The 18,353-nt window shown below is 48.8% G+C and overlaps 1 protein-coding gene and 1 long non-coding RNA gene across 4 annotated transcripts in view; one reads left to right on the top strand and one right to left on the bottom strand.

The window, feature by feature from the left end:
* Window positions 1-4,587: 4,587 nt before the first annotated feature.
* LOC122187145 lies at window positions 4,588-6,910 on the bottom strand. The gene is made up of 5 exons (XR_006181247.1): window positions 6,742-6,910; window positions 6,233-6,382; window positions 6,061-6,149; window positions 5,668-5,914; window positions 4,588-4,644 (listed from the first exon to the last, which is right to left on the bottom strand). It is a non-coding gene; the product is annotated as an uncharacterized LOC122187145 (long non-coding RNA).
* Window positions 6,911-9,744: 2,834 nt separating this feature from the next.
* The window catches only part of CAMK1G (calcium/calmodulin dependent protein kinase IG), a 12,159-nt gene continuing 3,550 nt past the window's right edge, over window positions 9,745-18,353 (top strand). For 2 of the 3 annotated variants that reach the window (XM_042884385.1, XM_042884384.1), the window contains exons 1-6: window positions 15,882-15,950; window positions 16,187-16,325; window positions 16,426-16,549; window positions 17,078-17,153; window positions 17,672-17,784; window positions 18,255-18,333. In XM_042884385.1, the coding sequence (XP_042740319.1) occupies window positions 15,943-15,950; window positions 16,187-16,325; window positions 16,426-16,549; window positions 17,078-17,153; window positions 17,672-17,784; window positions 18,255-18,333 (539 nt within the window). In that variant the 5' untranslated portion in view covers window positions 15,882-15,942. Of the gene's footprint in view, window positions 10,020-13,734; window positions 13,853-15,441; window positions 15,571-15,875; window positions 15,951-16,186; window positions 16,326-16,425; window positions 16,550-17,077; window positions 17,154-17,671; window positions 17,785-18,254; window positions 18,334-18,353 lie in introns of those variants that run through there. The other variant, XM_042884386.1, reaches the window with a different exon arrangement.

Raw genomic sequence — 18,353 nt, 5'->3', positions numbered from 1 at the left:
GGATTTGGGAGTGAGCAGGCAGGATGCTCGCTGCTGTGGAAAGCAGCCTCTGCTCCTCGGAGATCTGAGCACTCCGTCCTGCCTACAGAAGAACACTGATCTGGTCCCAGACCTTTTACTTCCCCAGGACACACCTGAAGTAATCAGTGACCTTACAAGCAGCAACACCTCCCAGGGGATTCCCAGAAGAGAAGTCAAAGCAGCTGAAGGTTAAACATGAGCACCAAATCCACATCCTCCGAGCTAAAGTGATTTGGGGCAGTACAAACGATGCACATATGCCTCCCATGTTTTTAGCGCCTAGTTTGTTTCCTAGCACACTCAGCCCACCACAGCAATGAAGGATTCCTCCATCCCAGCCAGGTATCCCCACTGTGCTGCAGAGCCCAGCTCCCACCCCAAGGTAAGGGCTCATGATCCAGGCAGCACAGCAACCAGTGGGCTCCGACTCAGCAGGAGCTTAAAGCCCAGGATGGAGGACTGAATTAAAGCTTCTTAAGTCACAGCACTGCTGTTTTTCACTTCTCTGTACCCACTCAATCTGTATGGAGGAGACCAAGCACTCCCTGAACTCACAGTTTGAGATGTAACAGGAAACACAGGACAGAAACTACAAAAGATGCTTTCTGTACAAGCAGCAGCAAGGCTCTCCATAACCTGCCCCGGAGGCAGAGGATACAGCCAGCAGAAGAAAGGTTTGCAATAAAGGAAAAGGAACAACAGCAGCAAAATCTGACTGAGGGGAGCTGGAGTAACCCAGGGCCTCATTGAGCAAGTAGAGATCTCCTTGCTTTGCAGTTCCTTTGGTTACATAAATGAAGTTTGATAGGCAGCCGCCAGACCGAACACCACAGCAAGGGATTTCTGGCTCCATCCCTCCTCCAGATTTAAACAGAACAGCCAGCAGACATGAAGAGCACTGTGATATACAGAGCAGTAGTTCTCTCTTAATCTTTGACTACCCACTCCAACAAAAAAAAAGTCAGAACAGCTTTCTTTCAGGCTTTTCCACTTCCTACACAGTACACAAACACCCAGAGACACAAGAACCACAGCAACAAAGGGGGAAAACAAAGCAAAAATCCACAATACCTTCTCTTGTTCAGCTCTCCCAGCCCTCCAACGCTCTTAACTGCTTCAGCCCTCCATCTCCACACCATCTTTGTTCAGTAGAGCTTCCACAGGTGGCACTGATGGAACCTCATCATTTCAGGCCCTTCAGCTGCGCCCTGCCCAGCACAGCTGATTGCACTGCAGCTAATTGGGCTGTACCTGTGTTCTTGCTGTCCCTGCTCTGCCCCTGTAGTGGAAGCAGAATTAAAGAGCAACAAAATTCAAAACCAACATCTGGGAACAAGGGACTCTTCATTCAGTGAAACAAGTCACTACTTTTCAAAGTGTTTCTATTGGGTTTCACTCAGTTCTTCCAGCTTCGTAGCATCCTTGGCCAACGTTGCCTCCTAAAAGGCTTCTTATTGATGAAGTGTTACATGGACATTTACATTTCTTGGAGGAAAGAAGAGGTGAAGAAGAAAATTGAATTACTTTGCTTAGTGATCTTAATTATCTGCAATAATTACCTTCAGTCAATTCTCAAACAAGAACTCTCCAGAGAGCAGAACATTTTAGTTTGGAGGGAAGAAATGGACTGGAGTCCAATGGAATGCATTTTGTAACTTATTTAGATATACCTAATTAACCCTCTGAGTGAGGAATCCAATCAAAGCTTCCCCATTACGCTTATTAAAAGCAATTTAAGGGGGGGAAAAGCATAAATGAGGGGTCTGAAAGAAGTCTCTGTGACTCAAAGGTAAACTTAAGCAAAGAGCTGAACAAGTGGATGGAAGGAGGACAGAATTAAAAGATTTTTAATAGAAATGGTTCATTTCTCAGCCAGACCCCAGTGCAGAGCTCTGGTGTTGTACGCACAGCTCTGTGTGCTCCTCTGCTGCAGCTTTTCACAGCTTCCCAAGCAGCAGAGAACAGTCTTGCTTTATTCTGATGTATGTTGAACAGGAGTAAATTGCTCCAAATACGTAATAGATTCCCACGCAGTGAGATATTCCAATTTTAATGCAAAATTGTATTTCAGTGGCTGCATCTCCACAGAAGGGGGCTTTGCTCGCGGCAGCACGCAGGCACTGGGATGTGAGCAGGCTGGATCCATTCATCCCTCTCTTTTATTTCCCTTATAAATTGCAAGGAAGTTTTTGGTGACTCGTGCTTCAGACAGAAGAGATCTGTACATAACTGCAGCTCTCCTGGAATAAAAGCAAGGCAGTGTGTTTGTCCCAGTGCCAGCCCATTTGTCCTTTATCAGAGCCACCAGGAACGAAGGCTGAAGGAAAGCTGACACACTCACCCAGCCCTTCATGTGGCAGAGGTGGACTGGATGCTTTCTTTCTGCCAAAGCAGGAGGAACTCATTGCTCAGCATGCCAGCTAATGGCTACAGCACACCACAGGTCTCCTTGCAGAGCAGTACAAGGCAGCTGCAGCACAGCTGGGATAGCTGCTCTGCGCAGGCAGCTTTGCTCCTGCATGTCTCTGCTCACAGTTCAGCCTCTCTCATTGAGCCCCCGGGGCAACTCAAGGACTTAAAAGCAGGATACTGGTTAAGGGTTCAATCAAAGCAAACAAACTGCTAAAAATACATTGGCATCCCATCTGTTGCCAGGCAGGGAATTTAAGTCTTAGCAGTCAGGGGACGGGATGAAAGGCTGCAATAAACACCTTGAAATGGATATCTGAGAAATTCTGTGGCCTCGGGAAAGCAGGCTGATTTTCTCTTCCTTCCTTTGCACAAAAAAAGTTTGGTTTTTTTTTTTTTAATTTATTTTTCCTAAGGGGGGAAAGTGAGCACTGAGCACAGGCTGCTGCAGCACAGGGAGGGAAGCAAACAAATACTGAACCTCTGTGTTTAATAATGTTGGAATGAACCACAGCTGATAAACAGTTTCATGGGCGGAATGGGAAGCATGGGCTGATGTAAGCAGTGCCAGCCCAGCCTGCTCCCAGCGAGCAGCACAGCACCTCACGACACCATCCTCCATCTCCTGACAGCAAAAGCCTTTCCAAGGGAAAAACCTATGCTCGAGGAGTAAATATTTTGCAAACTGACAGCATGCCAACGGGCTGCAGTCGCAGCACTGCAGCAGCAGAGCACACAGTGCTTGTGAAAGTCCATTTCCATGGGAGAGGCAGTGAGCAGCGAGAGCCTGCACTGCTGGCCGCAGTTTTAGGAAGAGCAGACAAATGATGGGTGACAAATAATGAACGCTTTTGGAATGTAAAAATGCTTAATGCACAGAGAGAGGATTTGGTGCTGCTGGCTGCTGCGCAAAACTGCCCTCCTGCAGTAGGTGGGCTGGTCTCTGTGCTGAGCCAAAGCCATGATGAATAAATACCTCTCATAGCAGCGAGATGCCTGGACAGAGCATTTGGGGATGTCTGCAAACACAGAAGCGGGTTCTGGCAGTGGTTCTGCCTCTGGCACGCTCTGCTGCCATCAGCTCCTGCAGGACACCCGCTCAGCTCTTGGTGCTGGCAGCCATCTGCACCAACCTGTCACACACCATCCCATCTACTACTATTATTTCTAGCCAGAGGAGGAAGACTATGGAAAAGAAAATTAAAAAGAAGCACCCGAGAAACTGCAGACTTCATTTTTTCAGCTATCCGGAGAAAATATTAGCATTTTAATTCAGAAAAACACCACGTGGGAATGATTTCAGGGCCTCATTTGCATCTCTGCAGGCCTTCCTCTGCCATAAGGACCACCTTTCCTTACACGCTCGGCTTTCCTGGCCCTGCTCCCTGCACCTCCTGCAGCTCCCAGCAGCTCTGGCCTTTTGCCTTTCCTTTTCTCCAAACCTGGTTTTATGCAGAAGGCAGCGCTGATGGAATCACGCACAAGAAACAGGCAATCTGACCCTGCGACTGTGAAGTTTTCCTATTAAATCTCCCCCTGCTTTGTGCAGGAGTAGCTCGTTTGCTGCCACCACCGCTTTTTGGTAACGCTCACAACTGGCCTCACAAGAGATGCTGAGCGCCTGCGTCACCATTCAAGCTGTGAGATCATTACAAACCAGAAGACTGAAGCTTTAAGATGCAAAAGGAGGATCACGGCCAAGAAACATATTTGGGAAGCAAAATAAACCAGCTGTTTAAAGTCAGGAGAACCTGACAGACAGAGATCAGCGGAGCCCTGAACGCACAGACGGGTTTGAGTTGAATTAAAGCACCAAGAGGGCTCCTGGGGCTGCTGCTGAGCAGACGGGCAGGGTTCTGCCATTCCCACAGCAAACTGCTTCACTGCATGCAGCCCTGGAGCTGCTTCTTAGAAACAGCACTTCACTCTGGTTTTGCTCCTTCCAAGGCAGCCCCATGGGCAGTTTGTCTTTTACACCTTGCTCTTGGGTAGGGATGCTCACAACGCTCTGCTTTCCTCCCTGCGGTTGCCAACCTGAGAATGGACACCTGACAGCTATTTCTGGTACTTGGCAGTATAAATAATGAATGGTTTCACACTGGGAGGAAATCAAATGGCACCAGATGACTCCAGTAATAAATCAGAAGAAAGGCAGGTGGTCTCTTGTCAGGCATCTCAAAACCGATGTGCAGCTTTATGAGGAGGGAGGTGGCTCTGGAATAAAACCCATCAATGTAAATCTCAGCTGCTTAGGAGTTGTGGCACTTTTCAGTGCTGCTGTAAAGCACTGCTGTGATTCTGCTCTTAGAGGAAAAACCCTCAGCGAAGGGCTGGTTTAAAGATCACACTTGTACCACCCCAACTTCTTCGTGTTCATTGCTGTTCTGTAGCCATACTGTGTCACTGGGGGGGGGAACAGCTCGCGTGCTGCCAGTTTTGCTATAGAAAATTCAGCAAATGCACAGATACGCATTGAATCAGCTGTTCTGCTTAAAGAAATCACAGAGGAAAAAAAGAGGGGGAAAGAAAAAGGGAAAAAAAGACTGCTACATAATTATATATCACTGCCTCAATTCCCAGCTCAGAGCCTGCTCTGCTTGTCACCTGTCCTGCACGCTGCCAGCTGTGATGGGAGGTGGTGGGAAAGCATTTGGTGCTACTGAGGTGCTTTGTTTGTCTGAAGATGACAGAGTACCTTCAGGGCAGTCTGTGTGCCCATAAGGATAACTGCCATCTACTCAAACACAACAGAGAAAGGAGTATTTAAATAGGCTTGGACGTATTCCCCGTGTCACAGCAGACCTTGTTAGCTGCCAACAGGCATCCCAGAGCTATTACCAAGTGGCCAGAAAACAGATATTCTGAGTAATTACATCTAGCAGGAGCTGGGAAGACAAACACTTCTCCAAACATCACGAAAAGCAAGAGAAGGACTTGGGAAAATACACTGATGTGTGTCTATGGTCAGTTTATACATAGGTGAGAAAAGCAAAGGCTTTGCAGCACTGCCAGGGGCACAGGGGCAGGTTGCAGAGCAGCAGCTCAAGGCAGGGAGCAGCTCCCCATGAGCAGAGCTGCTCAGATCAGCACTCCCACACACCGAGGGATGGACTCTGTGATTGCTTATGAAATGTTTTGTCATCTAGCTTCAAGTTATCAGCAAGCTGATGAAAAAAAAAAGCATAAATCCATCAGGCATGTTGTCTTACCAGCTCCTGATATGTTTTGGCTACTTACAGAGAGTAAGAAGAGTCTCGGGAGCAGATGTGAAACGCAGATCTTGTTTGCTCGCTTGTCATCACTCAGCAACCAAAACAAACAGTGCAGGAAGCAGCCCCTGCTGTGTCCCACTTCATGCTGGGGGGCTTTGCTGGTGCCCCAGCATCACATTATGGGGCAGCAACAGCCAGCCAGGGAAAGCACGTGGCAGTGATGTGATGACATCCCCCATTTAAAAGCCAGCTCACATGGAACCACGCTGCACCTGAGAGAGAAACGTGACCCAGGAGGGAGAAACGTGACCGAGGAGGTCATAAAGAACCACTTCACACACAATGCCCCCAGGAGCGACCTGAGGCAGTGGGATTGAGTTCCTCTCATTAGGATACTGTGCAAGCACGTGGAGCTTACCTCAAGCTCTGGGTCAGGAAAGCAGGATGAAGGCTGCTGGGAGTGTCGCAGAGGGGCAGCACCGTGGGGTTTTCCTTCTTTTCCCATGCCTCCAATTGCAGATAAAACAGAGAAAGTGATGTGAAGCTGCTCCCTGGCCCAGGACAGGAAAGAAAACTAAGCAAAAACATACATAATCCCAGGTGCGAAAAGTCCCAAAGCATCGAATTAGACTCCTTAAGCTAAATTCTTCAGTACTGTTATCTCCTTGATTATTTACCACAACAGCAAGCAGACAAGGAAAAATCGCTCTTGATGAAGCCCTTCGGCCAGACTTCAGCATCTTAAAAGTAAAAACAAACAAACAAACAACAACAACAAAAAAACAGAGAAAAAAAGATTTTTACTGGAATCGATCCTATCGAATTTTTTTTTTCCTGCGAGGACGGAAACAGGAACGACCTCACGCGGTTACACGGCCGGAGTTCCGGCGGTGACCGCCAGGGGGCGCTCGCAACTGACGCTACTCAGCGGAGCCGCCGTTCCCTGAGTAATTAACCACCCCCGGAGTAATTAGCTCTTCAAACCTGCGTCACGAGTGCTTTATGTTTTGAAAAAGTTAACGGAAAGCACTTTTAGCCAGCTCTCAGCCCGAATTATTAACGGCCACCTTATCACAGGATCTGCGCGGCTGGGAAATACCTAAAAGCACGCGGGCAGCACGGGCGCTGGGAGCACAGGGATGGGCATCCAACACGGATCACAAAGCAATACCAACTGCTTTGGGTTGCAAAGCATCCGTTCCTAACACGAAGGCATTCAGCCACCAACCCAAACCTGCCGCGTTGGATCTGCAGGTCAGGGCTCTGCTGCAAATCTGGGGGCGGTTCATTCGCGTACCGCTGAAGAGCTTAATTAACGGCACGTCACGTGGTTCTTTACCATTTCAAAACGAATGGTGAGTTCACAGGACCTCAATTAGCAAGCATGAAGTGCAAAACCTGCTGCTAAATTCTCTGGGTATCTCAGCTGATAATTTAACCGCTTACAAAAAGAAAAAAGCCACCATCAACTGAACCATCTGTAGAAAAAAGCAGCTCCTTCCAACTGAGCCAGTGCAGATGAAAAACAGCATCAAGTTGCTGCCCAGCTCGCTCCCAGCCACCCGGCAGTGAATGAACCTCCCTGCCGCACGGCCAGCGCTGTGCATTACTCTTAAAGCTATAAAAGAAAGCAGATAACGCTCGCAGATGCCACTTGTGAGAGGCACGTAATTGGTTTGTGCTGCAAGGAGCTCGTATGGAATAACAGCCAGCCCTGACCGCTGCTGGGGAGCCCTGGCTGCGTTGTTTGCACAACTCTGTTTCTTGTGTTTTTCAGTGCTTTCATTGGCTGTGCTGCAGTGCTCTCTGCTGGCACCAGCCGGGGATTTCCTGCCATGTCACAGCTGAGCTGTATTTGCTTTCTGAGCTTGTATTTACCATTAGGGTGTCACGTCTCCGTCTGTCTCTCTGTCTGAAAACCACTGTGCTGATGCCTCCTGTTTGCCCTCTCGATGACAACATTCTGAGACGTTAATTTTCTCACTTCTTCACAGATACCAGCAGAGGACACCTGAGCCGAGCCCCACCAGCTCATTTTTCCCAAGGCAAAGCTCTGTGACACCACCCAACGAACAGCCCAGCACTGAAATCACAGCCCTGCCCAGGATCCGGCTGCCCCTCCTGGCCCCTCCACGCACTGCCTGTGCTCGATGCAGGGCTGAGGCTGACGGTTCTTCCCTCCCAGCCCCTCCTGCCACACTGCACTGCTGCATTCCACCTCCTCACTTCTGATTCACACCATTAAAACCAAGATTGGTGCTGGGAGTCGGAGCATCTTTGGTTTATAAGTGCTATTTCAACACGAGCCCATGGAGAGCCCAGCACAAGGCCCTGATTTCTGTCCCAGATTTCCACCAGGCAAGGTCAGGATTCACCGTCTCAATGGATTTCTTTGCAGAGCACACACAGCGATGTGTTCCCTCTCCTTTCCTCTGATCATTGGTGTTTTTCTCAGTGGTTCTGAAGGCCAAACCCTGAGTGCTGACTTTGCAGTGCACCCACTGCTCCGCTTTCCATTTTCTCAGGCAAGTTTCTTCCTACTTCGACTGTTCCTGGCATTGTCCTGCTATGGCTGTGCTCCTTCTGTAGGATCTGGAAGACATTGGCAGCAAGTGCTGCAGGAGCAGAACAAGGAGTCCTCACCCACTCCAAGTGGGTTTATCACAGCTGTCTCATTTCAGTACAGCTCATAGCAGCACCCAAACTCTGAGGACTGCAGTGCAGTAAATGCTTCCCTTTTGTTCTCATTATCTCTGCCTTAAACTTCTCTCGAGGCAATCGCATTATCCTGCGTAACGTCGCCTTGAATTTCACTTCCCCTTCATCACCCTGTGACCAGCTGTGCGGTTCCCATTGCGCTCACATCACCCAGCAAACAGCCCAGGGATGGGGCAGGGACCCCAGCACCCCAGGGGAAATGGATGCTTATTGCACAGACGGTGATTCATCCTCGGTAGGGGCACTTTATCCTGAATCATGGCCTTAAGAGAGCGATTTCAGCAGGGGATGTGCTGCTTTCCTCCTGCAGCTCCTCTGTTCGTGTCCACCCACCTCCTTGCCGTGTCCTCAAGTGCAGTTGCATCAGTTATCTAATGCCCTCAGCTCTGCCCTTGCCTTCCACTGTCATCCTCAGCACACAGGAAGCAGCTTTGGCCTTCCTAGAGGAGGAGCCAACTCATGGCCATTTTTCTCCTTCTTTTTGCCATTTTTGCCTTCATCTCACCAACGTTAAAAGGACAACAGGTCACGCAGTCCCAGCACAGCACAAGCATGGATTCACAGCAGTGCCATCCCCAGCTGTCCTGTGTGACAGCCATTAAGGGCATGAATAGGTGAACCTTTATGAGGGTTTCAAGATCAAAACAATGCAAATTCCTCCAAAACCTGGAGCTGAAGGAAACATTCAGGCTCTACTCCACACCCAGAAGTTGTGACCCAATCCTGACTCTGGGCTTCACACTGATGGAGTCTGACCAGCAAAGAAAGGGAGAGTTCCGAACTGCTTTCTCTTTGTAATAAAGCTAATGAAACAATCAAATCTTAAGAAAAGTAATGTGATCCAGTGCTGCCCTAAAGCTGATTGTTCCTGATAACAAACTGAACTTGGCAACATAGACATCCGTTGTGCATCGCTTTAGATGACACTGTGAATCAACAGAGTGCAGTCAGCAAAGTTGGTTTTGTCCTCCCTAAAAATTTCACACGATGGGAAAGATTTGAAGAGTAGTGAATATTTCCTGTACTCATGTGCTGCGCTTCCCAGGAAGGTGACAGACGGGTTCTGGAAGTCAATGCAACGATTGGTTCGAAATAGTCTAAAACACTGCGGATGGAGATTAATTAGATTAATTAGTGTCATTTTTCTCTGGGGTTTTGTGCCATATTAGGATGGTGGAGAGCAGCACCCCAACTCGCTCAGTTGGAACTGCTCACAGTGCGCCCTGCCCAGCCCCGCAGCCCTTCAGCATCACGAGAAGCAAACGGGGTATTTTTAATCCCGAGAAGTCATCCGTTTGATGAAAGCTAATCGCATTTGCATTCCCCCCCCCAGCACTGTTTCAATTCCACGCCGGCTGCTGGAGGGCAGTGGAGCAGCCCAGCACCTGGCCGTCCAGCCGGGCAGCGCTCCATCCCGCTCCCCGCACCAGGTACCACGGCTGCGATGCACGGCGACGTGTGCACACATGCACACCCACAAGCTGCTTATTCTCGTGTCAATTGACTCCCTGTAAGTGCTGCCTAGCTACCGGCACGGCGGAGCCATCTCTTCTCCTCCCGCAGCCTCTGCCTGCTGCCACCAGCAGCCCTAATCCCCCCAGAGCTGTGGAGCAGAGCGGCAGCGCCGGGGTCCGACTGGCTTTGTTCCTGCTGACTTGGGTAAGCGAAATCTTATTTCTTCATAACCATTCCCTGGCGGATCCGTGCAGCAGAGCAGGCGGTGTGCTGGCTGACCTGGCTGTGTTTTTTGAATGAATGGTGGCTCGGAATGGGAGGGAGGATCCCGGAGGACCTACGAGCGCGGGGCTGTTGGTCTGATGCCCCGCGTGTGATCCTGAGCAATTCATAGAAAGCTGCCGCCTGGCATTTTCACTTCAGAACTACCGTAGGAATCCAAAATGCTCGTATTGATAAATGTCATCTTGCAAGTGGCTCGTCGAGGAGCGCCGAGTTACAGCACTGCTTTTGAATCAGTGGGGCGGTTTGATGTGGATTTGCCTTTAATGGCGAGCTGTGTTTTCAGTTTCTCAGTCTTTTGTCCCCGAACACAGAGGCCTGGCAGCTAATTTCACATGCAGACTGCTTGCTTTGGTGTATTTTGAAAACAAATCCTTTGACATTGTGCTCTCCTCCTTTATATATATATATATATATATATATATATATATTGCTTTAAACTTCTTTCTAATTCCAAAAGCAGAATCATGAGAGAACCATATATCTTCCCCCCACCACATGTAACTTTGTCACAAGACTATTAATCATGCCTACAACCGTTTTGCTAGTGCAGTATATCCATTCAGGAGCCCAATGCTTGTCTGCAGAAGGATTTGTTACCGTGAGATATGGAGCCGAACAGATTTCTACAGGAAATATTTAAGCAAGGTCATAATAACACTCATTACATTCCAAGCAGCGACATGCCATTGCTGGATCAGACAGAGCACAGCAGCAGTTGTGTTTATTGACCAGGTCTGTGGAAGAGCCCAAAGCTTGGCAGTAATGTTGGAACCACTGCTTTCAGTTTGCGCTCATCAGACCAGAGTCCTGCAGGCGGCTTAGTTGTTTATGCTGGGGGAAAGGAAACAAATGAAAGCAGTGTTATGCCCTTCTTTTTCATCTCAGAAGGACCTTTTGTACATTTCGTTGTCCATTTCGTTGTACGGTCTTAACACATTGCTGTTAATGCACTGTTAAAGGTAGGTGGGCAAAGCCAGACCGGTCAGGAGCTGAAAGCAGCGTGCGTTCTGGTGCGTGCAGGGTGCGCTCCGTCCCATTCCCTCTGCACATCCCGCTGCTCATGGATATCCTCCTGCAGGGCTGTGCTCGAGGAGGGGCATGGAAGGGTCTGATGCACAACAGGAGGGCAGGAAGCTTGCCCCAAGCTCAAAGGCTGCCGGCCCAACTTTTGCTATGATGTTTTGCATTCCTGTGGAAAGCAAAGCTCCAGCTGAGCCAATGGATCCATGGAACCCTGTTTACTCACATGCTGAGAAAGGTCAGGGTGTTGGACCAGAGTCAGAATAAACAAAAAAATAACCCACAGATGTATCCAGTGCCTTGAACCAGTGCAAAGTGCAACAGGTGCCTTAACCAGACTGAGAGAGGTGGGAAAAGATAAAATCACAAAGCCCACACAGGGAAAATCCCAGGTCCCAGAGTGCAGAAACACCAGGCAGCACAAAGCCCTGTGCAAACGGGTCCTGTGGGCAGCAGAGGTAACCGTATTGAAAAGAAGGAAATCTGGTGCTGGGAAAGGGGGAAGGTGGGCGAGTATTTATTGCCTGAGTACGTATGCAGCTTTACATCTTGGGCAATTCAAACATTGGATTATTTTGCTCTCAAAATAGCACCACTTACTTACTCCCCTTTCTCTCAGAAGGCAGCGAGGCAGGAAATGACTTGCTCGCAGTGATAGAGAAAAACTGAGAAAGCAGGAAATCAAATACACGTGTATGGAGTCAGAGCGATTCATCCAGCCCTCCCTCCAGACAGCAGCACAACCAAATGCTGCGTGCATGGAGCGACAGAAGGAGAAACTATAAGACCAACAGATGATTCACGGGAGACTGAAGAAAACAGGCTGCTGTCTTCCTTCTAGAAGGAAAATCCATTCTAAATCAGAAACACCTTCCGTCTGCAGCCGGACATCTCTGCTCAGGGTTGCTTTCGTGTGAAACTCCAGTTCTGCAGAGATTGAGAAGGTGGGATGGATGGTGACTGTAAAGTGGAAACTCCACTTCTGAGACCCAGAGGAGGTTTCTACTGATGGGTCACCATTATGATGGAGAACTTTTGGACTTGGCTGGTTCCAGACGTAAGGTTATGGCTGGTTTTTGTTTTCTTTTTGTAAATATTTGTAATTCTGAGAGTTTCACACGCGTCAGAATACAGAAAGTAAATAAAGGTCAAATGCACAGCGGCCTTCGGTGATTTCACAGAGCAGAGCCTTCAGCTGTTTGCAATTGAGTCAGTTCAGTTTTCCATAACGTTAAATTAACCTCTAAAAAATGGTGTCAAGGATCTCGAAATCCCAAAGGTGCACTAATTAAGGAGGTCAATGAGGTTCAGGAGGAATTCAAGCACCTACGGTGACTGGCACAGAACATCTTTCAGCTTTCTCTGCTGCAAGACTTTCCCCTTCCCGAGCCCTTGTGCACAAGAGGAGCTTTGGCCCCGAAGGCACTTGCAGCCCAGGGCATCTCTTCCTGCTGGTGGGAGGGCGATGCTCATGGCTGCTTTCAGCCCATTTCTTTCATATCTCCATCATGTTAAAACCAAGTGTTTTGATCGCTTTTCCCCTCCCATGGCTTCATTTTCACCTTCCAGCATACTCCCAGCTCTGTAATGTTAGACCTGATCTTATTAAGAGTGCTCAGACACTTGTATAACGTTTCACCCCCCCCCCCCCCCTTCTCCAGGCCCCCTATAAGCTCTCCTAATTCTCCCACCACTCCAGTGAGCTCACACAGCATTTCCTCTGTGTGACAGCAGTGCTTAGAGAAGGGAGCTGGGATACTGCCAAGGGCAGACAGCCTGCAATCCCCACATGCTTCCAAACAGAGCACACCTCCTGTGACATCCCACAGCCAAACCCCGATGACGGGTGCCCAGCCACCACGCAGCACGGCGGGGTTTGACTGCACACAGCTGTGTTTTCCTCCGTCTCTGCCCATTGTGTCACCATAACCCTGGGATCAGTCAGGCCAGTGAAGACCCAGCTGTGTTTCCTTTTACCTTCATCCTCCTCCTCAGGGCTGGGGATGCTCTCTCCCCACACCTGGCTCGACTCTCACTGCTGGCATCAGTCATGGAGCACAGTGGGGAGCAGGTAGCGGGAAGGTCATGACTCAATTAACAACAATTAGACGACAGCAGTGTAAACTGCCCACAGCAAATCGACAAAGTGCTTTCTGTCAATTCCCTTTCCTGCAGTCTCAAGCTCTTTCAACCATTTCTCAAGTAATAAATTAGATCAGCTTTGATCCTTCTGAGTTGTTCGTTGCGCCTAACTTTTTAACCCATTAAGCCATGGGTGCCTTCACTAAAATTAGCAGCCATACTCATTAGCAGAGTTTTTAGCACAATAGGAACATTTGTGATGGGCAACATGTACCAGAGGAGGGCAGAGACTAGGCAGCACCGCAGTGTGCAATGCCCAGCTGACCCAGTGTTATGCTGCATCAGCAGCTGGAGCTGGATGTAGCAGCACCAACAGCTGTTAAGTAGCAAAAGCAGCACCAAATTCCCCATACTTCAGTGGTGTTGAAAAGCCTGAATCCAGGTGAGCGCTGTGCATGGCACCCTGAGCCAGCCCTGCTTGCCATGCCAGCCCTCACCGCAGCCCTCAGCTCTCTGCCCCTCTTTCTCACAGCATTCCCTGCTTCCACTCTGGAGGAGATGGGCCGCAAGGAAGAGGATGACAGCAGCTCCTGGAAGAAACAGACAAGCAATATCAGAAAGACGTTCATTTTCATGGAGGCGCTGGGATCGTAAGTACCCCCAAGGTGCAGCAGCCCGAGCCCTGCTCTGCCCTCCAGTCACAGCCTGGATGGGGCTTTGCTCTTTTCCTTGTGAATGCACCGATCTGCTGCTGCAAGGTCAAGCAAGGTCAAGGGATGGCTCTGAGAGGTTTAATAACGCCGTGTCTTTATCTCATAAACCCTGAGTCACTTGAAGGATGAAACGAGAGCGTGGCTGCTCGAGTTGTACAATATTTCCCTGGGAGTTAACAGCTTAATTTGCCTATTGGTCTGAATGAGACGAGAAAGCGTTTCTAAGGTGGTGGAGGAGGAATTGAATCACCTCCAGCAGGAAATTCTGCCATGTCCAGATTTTCCATGACTGTAGAACCCACAGCAAGGCTTCCAAACACAGCTATGCCAGAGCTCGGCTGGGATTTAGGTTCTCATGTTCCTGGTCAGCCTCAAAAATCAGTGACGTTACCCAACAGCTTCCCCTCAAGGAAGAAGGCAAGAAGAAATGCTTGGTTTCTCCTTGCCAACTTGTTGAGTCATAATTTTTTAATAAGGGGCATAATTATTATAAACTGTTCGGGACAGATATATAGAACAGATGCCCCAGCATCTGATTTGTAGGTTGTTCATTTCCTACTACTACATTAATAGGATAATTTAGTATTAGAGTTTAGGATTTTTTTCCACACGCGTTGCTTCAGCTGGCCAAGGAAAGCAAATGGAGATCTGGGATTTAAAATCACTAGGAAATTTCCCATCATCTCTATGGGGAATCCTTAGCTATCGGATTAGGGACCTCTGTGCTGCCCATTCCTTGAGAGCCCTCAGGAGTGTGGAAAGCATTTCTGTGAAAGCCTTCAGGGCTCAAAGGGGTGAAAGAGGAAAACATGAAACGAGGAGAAGGTCCTGGCACCAACTGCACCACCAAACCCATCTGTGCCTTGTGTTCTTTGTTCAGGAGATTACAGGAGCTACAGGTTTTCTGCCCTTGTTTGACAGGTTTGCTACAATAGCATCCCACCAGCACGCTTCCACCATGCTCACCTTCCTCTCTCTACCCACCACTGCCTCGCAGGGTTGTAGGCTCAGCAGCTCGTCCCATTTAACCGCCACAAATTAATCTGTTGCTCATTTGATGAGGATTACTGCGGACTGACCTGGCAAAGCATGCACTGTCACTGTCCCAAGACACGTGTTCTGCTGCCTGAGAAAAGCCTCTAACAGGATTGCAAGCTTAGGACATGTTGCAGATACCCACTCCTGGCCACGCCAAGCTGAACCCTCATCAGGATCATACCAAGCACTGCAGGCAGCCTTGAAGGGCATCACTTAATTTGACTGCAGGGAAATTCTTTGTCCACTCCCTCAGTATAGCTCCATGATAAACTATGCAAACATAATCTTTCCTCAATAAGAGAAAATTGTCGTGGTTTTTTTTTTGGTACAAAATCTTGCATTGTGTTTCCTAACTCTGGGGCTGCTGGAAATGTACCTTCAGCTTTCCAACCAACATCCACTTGGTGTTAAACCATTCCCAGGTTGTTTTTTCCTGCTTTTCCTGTTCCTATCTGTCAGTCTCCCCCTGTTCACACTTCTCTTTGCAGAGGTGCATTTTCAGAAGTTTTCTTGGTGAAACAAAGAAGCACTGGGAAGCTCTTTGCTCTGAAGTGCATCAAGAAGTCCCCGCTCACAAGGGACAGCAGCTTGGAGAACGAGATAGCAGTGCTGAAAAAGTGAGTTCACACATGCATGCATACGTTGTCATGTAAAGAACTAACACCCTTTCCCAAGATGTGGTTCCAAAGTGAAACTGATGCAAAGAAATAAGTATTTCTTTTCAAATAATATGTAAATTAGTACACTAACGGAGTTACTTCTCCCCACAGCCCCAGGTATGGGAATGCAGCAGGTTGTGCAGGCACGGAACAGCCTGGTGAACTGTCACTTGTATTGAAAGCAGTGTGACGGCTGGGTTTTCAGCTGGAAAAGCCACTTGGTCCTTGTCAGGTTCGTTTCTGACCCAGGTTTGTCTTTGCAGAATAAAGCACGAAAACATCGTGACTTTGGAAGATATCTATGAGAGCACAACCCACTTCTACCTGGTGATGCAGCTGTAAGTATAGCAGAGCCACAGCACACTGCAGCTCAGCACAGCCATTCTAGAAGTCAAAGATTTGCTAGGAATGCTTCCTGATGCTCCAAATGGACTCAGGAGAGCCTGCTGGCTGCTGAGCTGCTGCCTGAGAGCAGCTGTGCTGCAGGAGGAGCTGTAAAGGGCCTGAAAGGTCATGGCTTGTGTGGAGGAGAGCACACGATCGCCTGTCTATTTTTCATCTTCTTCTGCAACAGGGTGTCGGGTGGAGAGCTGTTCGACAGGATCTTGGAACGAGGGGTCTACACTGAGAAAGATGCGAGCGTGGTGATCCACCAGGTCCTGACAGCCGTGAAATACCTGCATGAAAACGGGATTGTCCACCGTGACCTGAAGGTGCAGTCTGGCCCTTGGCCGCACACTTCCCGACCTCCGTCCCGTAGCTTTCTTCATTTTTCCACCATGAATTTCAACCTCTGGCTCTCTGTATTCACAGCCTGAAAACCTTCTTTACCTCACTCCTGAAGAGAACTCCAAAATCATGATTACAGACTTTGGTTTGTCCAAGATGGAGCAGAACGGCATCATGTCCACTGCCTGCGGGACGCCAGGATATGTTGGTGAGCTGAGAGCTGGGAACAGGATGCTGTGGTGGGCTGCCAGGAAAAGGGCTGTGCCCCTACAACATGAAAGGGAAAAATATACAGCCACCTTAGCAACAACACACCAGTCACAGAGGCAGCACTGCAGGACCCCACAAAAAGTGGATTACTGATGGTTTTGGAGACCACAAAATCAGAGTGTTTAAAGGGTAATTCTAAGAGCAGTGAGTTTTGCTGTTAGCCACGTATTTATTGAAAATTTACAACAAAAAAAATTTAACACTGTGGGATTTTGTTTCATGTCAACCTAAGTGCATTGCCTCCATCCAGCTTGTCAGAGCCTCTGGGTGCAGGCAGAAGTCCTCAGTGGGTCATTCTATTCAACAGCATGAAGTGGATACAAAAGGCAGGCAGCAATCCAACTGCTGCGTAGGGCCATTACTGGCTCCTGTGCTGACCTCTCAGAAGCCAACTGCATGAGGATCTTCTCCTTTTCCCAGAGTTTACCATTGCTTGCAATTTGCATTTCTTTTTGCTTTTCTGCAGCTCCTGAAGTCCTCGCCCAGAAACCGTACAGCAAAGCTGTGGACTGCTGGTCCATCGGAGTCATCACCTACATCCTGTGAGTAGCAGCAGGGCAGCAGCCCTCCCCATCTCCACGTTTCCCAGCTCGTGCACTGCCTCATGCACCTCTGCAGCATGGAAGCATGAGCAGAGGCGGTGCCGGCCCTCTCCTTCCTCGTGACAGCACTGCAGTGTTCTCCTCCTTCACACAGATCCTCCAGACCATAGAAATGAAAGGGGTGGTGGGAATCAAGAACTGGAGAGGAGATGAAAGGAATCGCATTTTCTCTATTATGTGCCTCACCCTGTGCTTTGTTTTTCTCATTCAGTCTTCCTCTGTATGTTTTGTTTCATTTCCTCCCACACCATGCAGTTCTGTTCCAGCTGTTGCTTTGTTCTTTTGCTGCACAGTTTTTAACTCTTTTCTGCAGCTTTCCCCATGCACTTAGGGACAGATGGATCCATACAGCAGCCTCCTGTTACTCACTCCCTCGTGTTGCACACACGTGCTCAGCCTAAGCAAACCACACCAAGCTCATGTGGATACACAGCTTGTGCCCCTCTGCTCTGTTCCAGGCTGTGTGGGTACCCACCTTTCTACGAAGAGACCGAGTCCAAGCTGTTTGAAAAGATCAAGGAAGGCTACTACGAGTTTGAGTCTCCTTTTTGGGATGACATCTCCGAGTCAGGTAGAGCCCAGCAGCATTTCACCTTCTTTGGCCGTGGGGATGGGGACAGCCCACAGCAGCTGCCAGCACTGCAGGGCAGGGCAGCGATGCCAAAGCTGAGCTGTGTGGGCAGAGAGAAAAAAAGAAGAGGAAAAAAAGAAAAGAAAATAGGAGGCTGTTCTTTAGAGCCACTTCTAAAACCTCTCAGTCCCAACTTTTGTATTTTTTTTCTACTGGCAGTGAGAAATTCAGTTCACATTCACTCCATCTAAGCTGAAATTAGGTACACGTGCAGGTGACATTTTTCCATCAGAAGCGTTTCACCACACATATCTCCCTCCACCACTGTAATGAAGTGGTGCAAACACCTCCTTCCCACGCTGACCTTTGTGATGTTTATCTATGAGTGTTTGCCCTCTGCTATTAGGATCTCATCCTGGAACGGGGAGAAAATAACCTTTCCTCTCTGCTTCTCGTCCCTTTCCAAACAGCCAAGGATTTCATCAGGCACTTACTGGAGAAGAACCCGGACACAAGGTTTTCCTGTGAAGAAGCCCTGAGGCACCCATGGTGAGAGTTGTCCCCCAGCC

The sequence above is a fragment of the Lagopus leucura genome, unplaced genomic scaffold (assembly GCF_019238085.1).
Source record: "Lagopus leucura isolate 7727_CA_CO unplaced genomic scaffold, USGS_WTPT01 Super-Scaffold_100043, whole genome shotgun sequence".
Taxonomy (NCBI): domain Eukaryota; kingdom Metazoa; phylum Chordata; class Aves; order Galliformes; family Phasianidae; genus Lagopus; species Lagopus leucura.
This window is presented reverse-complemented; position numbering and strand designations above follow the sequence as displayed.